The sequence below is a fragment of the Nelumbo lutea genome, chromosome 3 (genome assembly GCF_056320005.1).
Source record: "Nelumbo lutea isolate HS-2025 chromosome 3, American lotus-T2T, whole genome shotgun sequence".
Lineage (NCBI taxonomy): Eukaryota > Viridiplantae > Streptophyta > Magnoliopsida > Proteales > Nelumbonaceae > Nelumbo > Nelumbo lutea.
The window spans coordinates 36,148,573-36,161,186 of record NC_142686.1 but is presented as its reverse complement, the minus strand read 5'-3'; the positions used below and the strand labels follow the sequence as shown (position 1 = coordinate 36,161,186).

The 12,614-nt window shown below is 38.7% G+C and overlaps 1 protein-coding gene across 6 annotated transcripts in view; it reads left to right on the top strand.

Annotated features, from left to right (window-relative positions):
• Positions 1-12,614, top strand: part of LOC148864234 (exocyst complex component SEC8-like) — a 208,324-nt gene that overhangs the window by 103,456 nt on the left and 92,254 nt on the right. For all 6 annotated transcript variants that reach the window (XM_088980927.1, XM_088980926.1, XM_088980925.1 and 3 more), the window contains 2 exons: positions 11,118-11,286; positions 11,390-11,496. In XM_088980927.1, the coding sequence (XP_088837053.1) occupies positions 11,118-11,286; positions 11,390-11,496 (276 nt within the window). The remainder of the gene's footprint in view (positions 1-11,117; positions 11,287-11,389; positions 11,497-12,614) is intronic.

Below are 12,614 nucleotides of genomic sequence, written 5' to 3'. Positions count from 1 at the left end.
GATCTAAGAAGTCTAAGAAACTCCCAACCGATATATATATATATATATATATATATATATATATTGTCAATACAAGATACAATGTCTAATATCCCCCTACTTAAGCATGGGACATGTAACTTAAAACAGTACCAAACAGACAAAGCACATCTGTACTCATGATATAAAGATAGAACTACCCTTCCTTAGCCGACTCCCGACTCTTACACTCCCCCTCAAGCTGGAAAGTATACGTCATATAATCCTAGCTTGTTACATATATAGTTCACTCTTCCTGAACTCAACCCTTTTGTAAACAACTCTGCCCAGTGATCACCTGTTCTCACATACTTTGTACTTACGACACCAGTAAGGACTTTTTTCCTTACAAATGGCAATTTACTTCTATGTGTTTATTCCTCTCATGAAAAATTGGATTGGATGTGATGTGAATTGCAGCCTGGTTGTCATAGTATAGTTTCATGGGTTTACTTATTGAAAACCCGACTTCCTACAAAAGATTTTTCAATCACACTAGTTCACATGTAGTGTGTGCCATGGACTTCTGCTTGAGCACTACTCCTTGCCACAACAGTTTGCTTCTTGCTCTTCCACGTCACCAGATTTCCTCCAAGAAAGGTGCAATAACCTATAGTGGATCTCTTATTTAGACACTGAACCTACCCAATTTGCATTTGTATAGCCAACTATTTCAAGACTTCCTCCTGGCTTGTACTATAACCCACGGCTTGGAGCCCCCTTCAAATACTGCACAATTCCAAGGACTGCATCCCAGTGAGGAACTCGAGGGCTTTGCATGAATTGGCATACCACACTGACAACAAAGGAGATATCTGGTCTAGTAATAGCAAGTAATTCAGTTCTCCCACTAGCCTCCTATACCTTTCGGGATCATCAAATAATTCACCTACATCACTGCCCAACTTCACATTCGGTTTTGTTGAGTTTGGTCGATTTTGACTTATTGGGCCCAGCCTTTTATTTTTTATTTTTAAGTTGTTAAGTTAGGAAGTTATTGGGGCTTAGGCCATTAGTTTATGTTATTTTAAGTTGTGACTGTTCAGCTACTTAAAGTAGCTGCCCTACTAAGGGTATTCTTGTAATCTTTGATTCTTTTATTTTAAGTATATAATTCAAGACGGGTTGGTGGCCAGTTTCATTCAATTCTGGCGACATCCCACTCTCTTTTCTTCTTCTCTCTCTTTCTCTCTTGCTGAAACCTTTCAGTCTCTTCTACTTCTCTTCACAAAGCATACATCAGAATTAGTTATCAGCAATTTCTACTTGGTATTAGAGTAGGCCGAAGGTTTCTTGAGCTGCTCTATCATGCAGCCCTAGATCGGCCGACTGCATGGTGATATGGGAGGCTGATTGAAGACCTCAGGTAAGCCTAGTTTTTGGATTTTTTGGTGGATCTGTTTTGCCCTGTAGCTGGTCTAGTGTTTCCCATCGAATTCAGGAATAACTGGAGAAAGGGGGAGAGTCCTATTTTTGCAGGACTCTTCAATTTTGACCTAGGAAGTGACGCCCTAATTGTTTAGGGTTCCTTGGAGTTTTCTGAAGGGTGCGATTCAAGTCCCACCTTTTTTGGAGGCCTCTAGAGAGTGATTGCTTCTTCTCTCTCTTCTCCCGTCCTGCGGAAAGGGAATTTTTTGTGGGAGGATCATCTAGGGTACCAGAAGGGGATATCTCCCGAGGAATAAGTATCATCACAGGATTTAGACCAAAATGCCTAGTGAGAAGTCTTTGTTGAAGGGAGATAGATTGAAGAAAGTATTACCACAGGTGATTTCATAGTTTCAAGGAGCCTTTGTTGAAGGTAGGGGGTGTTCACGAGTCAGGTTGGGTCGGTTTATTGGGATTTTCCCAACTGACCCGACCTGGTCGGGTTACCTAAGGTGGGAAACGAAACCAACCCACTGATAGGCCAAACCGACCTGGTCGGTTTGAGTCGGGTTGGATCGGTTTGGGTCGGTTTCGGTTTTGCTCCTGTACAAAGCCAAATAAAATCTGAATTAGTTGATAATTTGATATTCAAGAGTCCAAGATAAATCTAAATTTAATTCAGGTAAAGAATAAAATCAATAAATTCTTCATGTAAAAACAAGTGTCAAGTAAGAAATAAAAACAATCATAAATTGAACATCATTTCAGCCATCTCCTATGATAAAATTTAAATGAAAAGTTAATCACAAAAGTTTTTCATTAATCACTAACCCAAAGTTGCTTGCAACCATTCAAAAAGGTGGCCTAATGGGCTTTGGAACTTCATGTTTGAAGAAGAAATGTGGCCATACTAATGACTCAACTGTCAAAAAACAAATAAGAAAAGTTTGTTTTAGATTGCCACATTACTTGGAAAATAAAATTGTAAATTGTAAAAAAAAAATAATTACATTTGTAAAGATTATGAAGCCTTACCAAAACAGTGTAAACACCAATCATCACCACTTAATTACACTTGTTCCGTTGTTCCTGACAATTCTAAAACAAATAAACAAATATTAGTATGTAAACCAAAAAATTATATAAGTTATAAACAATATCATGAAATAAAGTTTATTCACAAGATAGCAAATATTACCTAATGCAATTTCTTCATATTTTTCCACTTCATCTATAGCTTCTCGAACATCAATTGGGATTGGTTTGAACCGAAACCAATCTTGGCCACATATAAGAGCCTCCACCATTTTTGGAGATAGTGAACTCCTAAATGGATCGAGTAAATGCCCACTTGTGCTGAATGCCGATTCAAAAGCAACTGTAGAAATTGGCATGGCTAAGACATCTCTTGCTATTTGAGAAAGTATAGGATACTTTTGACAATTCATTTTCCACCAAATCAAAATGTCAAATGAATCACTTGGCTTTTCACAACTCTCTAACAAATACCTTGCAACCTCAGATTTACTTTCTACACTTTCTTCACTTTCTAAGTGTTTTGCAAATTGAGATGCTAAAAATTTCAATGCATCATCTTCATTATCATCGAAATCCATCTCATTAGAAGCTTTACTTGAACTTGATGCTTCATGTCCAGCATTAAAATTTGAATTGCATTTATGATCATGATAATGGTAATATAAACGATTAAGAGTTTCCTCTACTCTCTCAGTCATTTCTCTAGCCCTCGAATTATCACATATTTGACCAAAACAAAATTTCACATATTTTAATTTGTAACAATGATCCAAAACAATGGCAACATATAACAAGAAGTTCAGATTTTCAAGGTTCTTCCAATGTTTAACAAACTTCCGTTTCATGCGCTCTGCCATCGAACTCAAGAGATTGTCTCCACTTCTACATAAACGAACCAACCTAGTTTGCAATGCCACAAGTTCATGAAAAAATGCATTCGATGTGACATAAAGGGATCCTGAAAACCGCAATGTTACATTATAGAAAAGCTTTAGAAACTTCACAAAACATCTGGCATTGTCCCAATCATCATAATTAGGAGGCCCAACATGCTTATTCCCTCTCCCTTTTCCTCTCTTATTCCCACCTCCACTCTCCTCATTTTCATCCTCACCATTGCCTTCAAAGTATAAGAAATATCTTGGGTCATCCTCACCTAGCCGGTTAAAAGCTCTTTCAAAAATTTCAGCAACCTCCAACATCAAATAGGTAGAATTCCACCTAGTCTCAACATCAACGCATACAAGATTCTTATTTTCTATTTTTTCCTTTTCAACACACCTTTTGAAAGTTTGAAACCTAGATGGAGATTATCTCACATATCTTATAGCATTTCAGATTTTGAGAATAGACTCATGTAAGTTTTCCAATCCTTCTTTCACTATCAAATTCACAATATGAGCAGAACATCTTAAATGCATGAATTCATGTTCTAAGATGGTGCCTTTCCAATCCCTAGTTATTCTTTTTAAATATCTAATCGCACCATCATTAGAACTTGCATTATCAACAGTAATTGTAAAAATTCCATCAATGCCCCATTCTAGCAAGCAATCCTCAATAGTCTTATCGATTGTTTCTCCCTTGTGATTAGAAACTTGACAAAAGTTCAAAACTTTTTTGTTCAAATTCCATTCACTATCAATCCAATGTGTTGTCAAGCACATATAATTTAAATTTTGGATTGATGACCAAGTATCAGTGGTAAGACATATACATTGATTTTTTATCACTTTTTGCAGTTTCATCTTCTCCTCAAGAAAAATTTTCATGCAATCTCTAGAAACTGTGATATGGGATGGGATTGTAAATTTAGGTTGCAAAGCTTGAGAATATTTCTTAAATCCTTTCCCTTCCATAGTCCTAAAAGGCAATTCATCAAGTATAACTGTAGAGGAGATGGGCCGAATGGCCCATAGACTGTCATTTCATGTTATGTTATATTTCTCTTTGTTATGAGCCTTATTCGGGGCCCATACTCTGTAATGTTCTATTTTTTGTATTTTCCTGCCCACTCAAGGGCCTCTCTATAATTTGTCAAAGATTAACTTCTTAATAAGATGTTTAAATTGTTAGAACCTCTCTCTCTCTAACACTCATTGTCGCTAGTTCTCTCTTCTCTTCCTCTCTTGTTTGTTTATTTTTTGGTTTGCATCTAATCTCAAACAGTTTCATACATCAAGTGGATTGTTTTTCAACTTGGTATTAGAGCGGGCCATTGTTTGGCGTGTCCCTCATGTGGTTCTAGTTCAGCCAACTGCATGAGGAGGTTCTAGGGCTGAAAGTTTACAGTCATCCACCTGGTTCTTGGAGGTCATTGGAGGGTGCCCAAGTTTCTACACACTTGGAGAAGGGTTCGGTGACCAAGAAGAATCAGAGAGCAAGGTGTTCAGCCTGATTTGAAATCAGAGAGAAGGATTTCGAAGTTATCCCAGAGAATAAGTGTTCGGCCTGGTTTGTAGTTCAAACCAAAGACTCTCTTACTGTAAGTTTTTTCTCAGTCCTTTGCTGGGTTATTTTTTGTTGTTTGGGAGGACAGTTAAAGCATTCAAAGCCCACTGATCTAAACTAAGTGGTACTAGTCTCATCTTCATCCCAACCTCTTCTTGGACCTATACTGAACACTTTGAAGTGGTTTCTTCTAGTTAACAGTAGGTTGTTAACTACTACACACTGAGTGTTCGACAAAAGGTCTCTTAAGGATTGTGGCCTTTTTCTTCCTTTTGGGACAACGGGTGTTGGTAACCTGAAATACCTTGTGATTGGAGGTTTGCTGGGTGTCCTTTGAAGGCTGAAACAATATAGAAAGAGCTACCACCGAGCTGGAATGTCACAGTTATCAAGATTGAACTGATTCTGTGAGCTTGTTGTTGTTGCCTATTCAGCTCAAACTAAGCTCATCAAGACCCTAGTACTTTGGGAAACCTATTAAAATCTTAATTGGAGCCTTTACATGATGGATTTCTCAAGCCTTGAAAACAAGAATGCTGTTGAATATGGACAGATTTTGGGAACCCCAACCGATTCTATGCTAGTTGTAATTACAGTTAAACTTGATGGGACCAACTACTTGGCTTGGTCACAATCGGTGAACATCCATATTTGTAGCAAAGCAAAATGGGGTTTTATTTTTGGGATCAAGAAAGCTCCTCCAAAGGATGATCCATCTTATGAGAGATGGGTGCAAGAAAACTACACAGTGATTGGGTGGCTTGTGAACTCAATGCAGCCACAGATTAGTCAGCATTAGCTGTGGATGAACTCGGCTAAAGAAATCTGGGATAGTGTTGCAGAAACTTACTCCCAGAAGTTGAATGTTGCTAGAGCCTACAAACTGAGAAGTGATGTGAAGAATCTAAGACAGGGGGAGAAGTCACTTGCAGCATACTTCTCAGCCCTAAAATCTCTATGGCAAGAGATTGATTTGATAGAGGCTATAACATGGGATACCCCTAAGGATGCTGAAACATACAGGAAATTGGTTGAAAGGAATAGGGTCTTTGAGTTCTTGACAGGGCTGAATTCTGAATATGACATTACAAAGCAAAACATCTTGTCCAAGGAAGATGTTTCATTGTCTCAAGCATATGCTTTGGTCAGCAATGAAGAAAGTAGGAGGCAAGTGTAGATTCAAGGAGTCAGTATCAATGATCATTTTGCAGATGTGGGAATTAAACCCAAAGGGGTTATAAGAGCTCCTAGTGGCATAGGAAAGAAGGAGGTGGTGTGTGAATATTGCAAGAAGCCGAAACACACTAAGGACAAGTGCTGGAAATTGCATCCCAGTCTTGTTCCTATCCGATTCCAAAAGAAGAATGATTGTAGAAAGACAGGAAGTGCACATGCAGCCACGAGTACAGATACAGAGGTTGAGTCTACCAGTGCACAATCGGCAGCCATGAAAGCTGAATATGAGAAGTTTGGAAAGATGATCAGCTAGCTTGAAAGTGTAACTTCATCATCCAACCCTTCTGGAAGTCTAGCCACCACCTCATTTGCTCACTCAGGTATAAGGGCTTTTGCTAACCATGCATCCACCTCAGGTAATCCCAAGACCCCTTGGATCATAGACTCAGGTGCTTTTGATCACATGGCCAACGTTTCCACTTTGTTTGTTTCAAATGATTTGCTTCCTGGTCGTGACAAAATCACCTTAGCTGATGGTTCTCTTGCCCCTATTTCTGGCAAGGGAACTGTCAAGCCTACAGACTCCTTACTCTTATCTTCCACTCTTCATGTACTTAAGTTAAATACCAACTTATTATTTATAAGTAGCTTGACCAAGTCATTGAATTGTTGTGTAAATTTTTTCCCTTCTCACTGTGTGTTTCAGGACCTAAAGTCTCGGAAGGTGATTGGGAGTGGCCATGAAGCGAATGGAATATACTTGCTCGACACCCCTGGCCAATGCTTTGATCATCCCAAGAATGTTGCTTTTGGTTCTACTTCTTCAGAGTCTGTCAGTCAAATTATGTTGAGTCATTGTGGGTTAGGTCATTTACCTTTTTCTGCTTTAAGTCATTTGCTTCCCAAACTGTTTAAGGGAGTCAGTGTGTCTAGTCTCAATTGTGAGTCATGTCAGTTGTCAAAGCATTGTAGAAACAATTACCCTATGAGCAATAAAAGATCTTCTTTTTCTTTTCATATTGTACACTCTGATGTGTGGGGGCCTTACCACTTATCCTCGATGGGGGGTTACAGATATTTTATCCTGTTTATTGATGACTTTTCTAGATTCACTTGGATATACTTAATGAAATCCCGGGATGAAGTTCCGAGACTTGTGAGACAATTTTATGAGCTTGTTTTAACTCAATTTGATACAAGAATTAAGGTTTTCAGATCTGACAATGCAAAAGAGTATTTTGAGAAGAGCTTATCCTTGTATTTCTCTGACATGGGGGTTATTCACCAAAGCTCCTGTGTTAGAACCCCTGAACAAAATGGAGTTGCTGAGAGGAAAAATAGACATATTGTTGAAGTTGCAAGGAGCCTTTTGTTTGCCTCACATGTTCCCACAAGATTTTGGGGTGATCCTGTACTTACTGCTACCTATCTCATAAACCGTATGCCATCCAGGGTTTTAGGGTTTAAATCCCCCTTCAATCTTCTTCATCCAGACAAGGATCTCTTCCCAATTCCTCTTCTTGTGTTTGGTTGTACCTGTTATGTTCACATTCCAAGTGTGCAGAGACATAAGTTTGAACCAAAAGCCCACAAATGCATCTTCATTGGTTACTCCCCCACACATAAGGGTTATTGTTGTTTTGATCCAAAGACTGGCACCCGACATGTCTCTATGGATGTTACCTTTGATGAACTTTCTCCTTTTCATGGTTCCTCCCAGCAAAGACATTGTCAACAGGGGGAGAGTCTGTCATAGGTTTTTGCTCCTCCTCTTCCTGTCCCAGTTGAGTCTCTTGACAAACCTGTATCCTCACCAAATGAATCAAAGGAGGATCAGCCACTTCATTCCTCTTGTCCTAGTGCCCCTATTTCTTTACCTCCTCGTCCTACCCATAATCCCAAAGTGTATCAAAGGCAGAGATCTAGGAATGAGCAAGTGGTTTCCCTTACAACAGATGAGGCTCATACATTCCCAATCACAAATGAGATAATAAGTACTGCTTCAGCTCCCTTGGAATCATCATTTCCAGATCTTGATGTCCCCATTGCTGTTAGGAAAGGAAAGCAAAAGTGTACTGCACACTACATTTCCAAACACCTTTCTTATGGCCTACTTTCTCATTTTTTCTGTGAGTCTATGCATCTTTGGGAATCTCCCACTCAAGGGTCTCTAGATGGTCAATCTCATGCCACAAGGATTTCAAGGTAGAGAAGTAGACAGAAACTGGCTTCTCTCTTTGTTTAAGGCTGTTCACCTCACACTTCCATTCATAGGCTCTGGCAACATTAAGGGGTTGGGAATAGGTTTCTTTCACAACATCCCATATCTCTTTGGTTGTCTTTGCCCACAAGTAATTTCGGCTGATATGTGGCTGCATAGAATTACATAGCCATGCCATAACCAAATAGTTCTCTTGAACCCACTTGGTGTATGTTGGGTCCTCCTTGGAAGGTTCTTTCACATCTCCCAAGAGGTAACCCAGTTCCCCTTCCTCCAATAGCCATCATGGCTGATTGAGCCCACTCCAAGTAATTTGACCCATCAAATCTCATAGTTGTAATCTGAAACCTGGTTTCAGATACACCACCAAAGCTGTTGTTTCCAAAACTACTTTCTCCATGACCCTTAAACTCCATCTTTGATCAAGAATCAATGGCTACAAACTGTTAGAGCCACTATACCAGAAAAACAGAGTAAAACAAGCAGGTCTGAAATCTGATCTGAAACCAACACAAAACTGATCTGATCTGAAAACAACCCCAATCTGATCTGAAATCAATCGCCTATCACAGTATATGCAAGAAATCAACTCAAATCTGATCTGAAATCAATCGGCATGCACAGTTCCAGGCAGCTTGTCAATCTGAGATGCTATTTTCTGAAATCACTACTGTGGGGCTCACTGCTGCGAGAGCAAAATTAGGGTTTCAACTGTAGGTCTGAAATAAGTGCTCAGCTGCACTCTCCAAGCAGTCCGCACAAGTGGGACTTGTCGTAGGGAAATATGAAACCCTAAAAACTAATCACCTCTGAGAGAGGGGGGGGGTTCGGCCCAACAATCAAACCCTAGAAACAAACTTAAACATAGTTTGGCCCCTCCTAGACAGGTCCAACCTATCTTGACTGATTGCAGTCTCTAAAACTCAATAAAAAAAAATTACTTACGTACTTCGGTTTACTGTCTTCTAGGGTTACCTGAACCCTAACCTTCGCTGCTTCTTCCTTATTACCAACTCTTCTGCAAGCCGCGGCAAGTCTTCAACTACTGCGAACCTCTCCTGGTAATCTCCAAGATTCATCCACCGAATACTTCTTCAAAGCTTTCTGCCCTAGCTAGTCCTCATGTGGTCGGCTGGACTAGACACACATGAGATGCCCTAGATAGGCTCTGATACCAAGTAGAAGATCAAGACTGTAATCAGTCTTGAATCCTAATAGGTTTTAGGTTTATAAAACAAAAGAAAAGTGAGAGAAAGGAGAGAGAATAGAAGAGAAACAGGAGAACACAAGTGGTTGAAAGGAGGAACAGATTCTAACAGATCTGCCGCCGCCACTTTCTTATTATTTATAGGTTATGTTTAGTACACAATGGAAAGGACACATCTGCCCTTAGTACTTACATAATAAATAAAGTAAATAAAAGCTGAAATAAATAACAACTGAATTAACAAACTGACTCAAACTGACACTACTATAACTGAAACAAATAACTACACATCAGTGTTCTCTACAGAAAGCAATTCAAGAGGTATATCCAACTTTTATCAATCTTACCTGGTTTGATGTGGGATGTGGATCTAGGGTACTCTTTTGGAAAGACCTTTGGCTAACTGAAGCTCCCCTTAGTTCTATTTACCCTGACCTTTATTCAATGTCAGACTATAACTTTCAACCTATCTCACATTTTGTAACCTTTTCTTCATCAGGTTTTAAGTTAGGATTTTGGGTTTAGGAGGGGATTGAGGGATAACGAGTGTGAGGCCCTTATTCAACTGATAGACAAACTTACATTAGCTTTTTGGTTCAAACTGTGGAGGACACCAGAGTTTGGTCTACCACTTGTATTGGTATCTTCACTTGGGGTTCTTTCTTCAATACCCTTGTGCAACCTCCTATAGGAGGGGACAACTTCCCAGTAAAAGAGATTTGGAGTAAGCCCATTCTACCCAAAGTTCAGGCATTGTGTTGGGAGGTTTTTCTAGGTAAGGTGAACACTTTTGACATGATTCAAAAAAGGAGGCCAAACAAATGCCTCTCTCCTCATGTGTATTGTCTTTGTTTTGCAAATGATGAACCCCTATCCCATTTATTGCGTTATTGTCTTGTGCTATTTGTATGGGAATCTTTTTGCTCTCTCTTTGGGTGTAGGTGGACCACTCCTCAGGATGTAGTGAGGTTCTTCAGCCTAAATTTTTAAGGCAGCCAACGAAAAGAGAGAGAGTGATGTGGAAATCAGTTAGGGCAGTGGTGGTGTGGACTATTTGGGCTGAAAGAAACACAAGAAATTCAATGAGAAGCACAGGTAAAGGAAGAAATTGTCAAAACTATAAAGATAAAAGTTGCACACTGGATAAAAACATTAGAGATCTTCCAAAACTTTACAGTGGCTGACATATTAAGAACGTGGAATGAAGTGGCACACTATTCTAAGGTAAAAGGAAAAAAAAAGGTGATGGAGTGGAAGCCCCCAGCTAGTAATAAAATCAAGTTGAATTTTGATGGGAACTATTTAGGAAACCCAGGAATGGCAGGTGTTAGTGGTGTGTTTAGACACATTCAAAAGCCTTCAATGGGTTAATGACCTAATGTGTTACCAAATCCCTCCTAAAATCAGTGTCACAAGCAACCCCATGGACAGAATTATTGGTGAATTTGGAGACAGGTTCTGACTTGTAAGAAGAAATAGAGAAAAGTTTTGGAAAGCACTCCATCAAATGAGTTTCCCTCACCCACAAATCTTCCTAAATTTGGTTTTGTTCCTAATGATGTATATTTGGCTTTGACATGTATATTTTATGTCTTAAAATTTGATGATTTGTATTTGACTTTGAAAATTCACTTTCAGTTTATCATTTGATGGTCATGATGATGACAATGCTTTTGAAATACTTGACGGGGCTGCCTTGGATGGCATTGCATCTACAAGGGTTGGTGGTGGTAATGTCAAGGACAACAAATCTGTTTCACATCAAATTCCAATATGGCTATCATGTTCCACTCCTAATGAATTTATTGTATGTGCTCCATAATGTATTTAAATAATATCAAATTCTATTGGTGTGAGTTTCTCTTGTATTATGTATGAACTGAGCATTGATATTCTAAACTTGTATGTAGGAAGCAATTAAAAAAAGTGATGCTGCTCTCCATGTGAAGTATTTGTATACCATGGTTGAATGTCTTAGCATGCTGGGAAAAATTGCGGCTACTGGTGATATAATATGGTATATTTTTTGAGTTACATACATACTGGATTGTATTTGAAGCAACTTTTTGGTCTTTTCCTGGAGTCGGTTCCAGCAACAGCATCCTATAGTTCTTTACTTTCTAATGTTTTTCATTGTTTACCGATTAATGCCTTAACACACTTGTTTTTGTTCCATCTTTTACCTTTTTTTTGCTGGGCACATTGTTTGCTTGAAAATATTACCTTCCCCAGAAATTTTGTTAGATGCATTATTTGTTTCTATAGTTGCAAGATATGAATTGAGAAGGCCAACCTATGTATGGAAACTACTTACATAAGATTATAAGGAATGCCATTTTCCTACAATTAGTAGTTTAATGCTCATGTTTTGTAAAATTTCCACATCCATTTTACATGCAAGCAAACAATGTAAAAGATCATTTTCCAGGAAATAATTTCTTTCCCTTCATTTTTCGTTTTGCCAAATCATCATCATCATCATCATCCAAACCTTATCCCAACCATGTGGGGTTGGCTACATAAATCCTGTTTCGCTTGTCTGTTCTATTTAATGTCATATCCATTATTAAATTATTTGTGCTTAAAATCATTTCTTACTACTTATGCCCATGTCTTTTTTGGTTTACCCCTTGCCCTTCTAGCCTTTTCAGCTTGTAACAAATCACTGCTTACAGGTGATTCTTATGGTCTTCAATTCACATGGCCAAACCATCTTAGTCTACTTTTTCTCATTTTATCACCTATTGTAGCTACTTCTGAGTCATGAGTTCCTATGAATGACTTCATTTCTTGTCCTATTCTCTCTAGTTTTCCACTCATCCATCTCAGCATACACATTTCTGACACACTCATTTTCAGGACATGTTATTTCTTGACTGCCCAACACTGCTCATTTTTTGTTCTTCCAAATGGAGCCTATATATTTTCTGCAGTACTGTTTGGACGTTCGAGAGCTGCTATTGTATTACAAGATGTTGAGAGTGCACTTGTTAGTGTAAGGGTAATTTATTTATTCTATTCAAGGGTTTAAGTGTGATTTGTGTACATAGAATAAATGATAATTGAGTGGGACATGCTTGATATTTTTGGTGCCCCAAACATTCCCCCACTTTTCATCCTCCTCTTCTTCTTGTC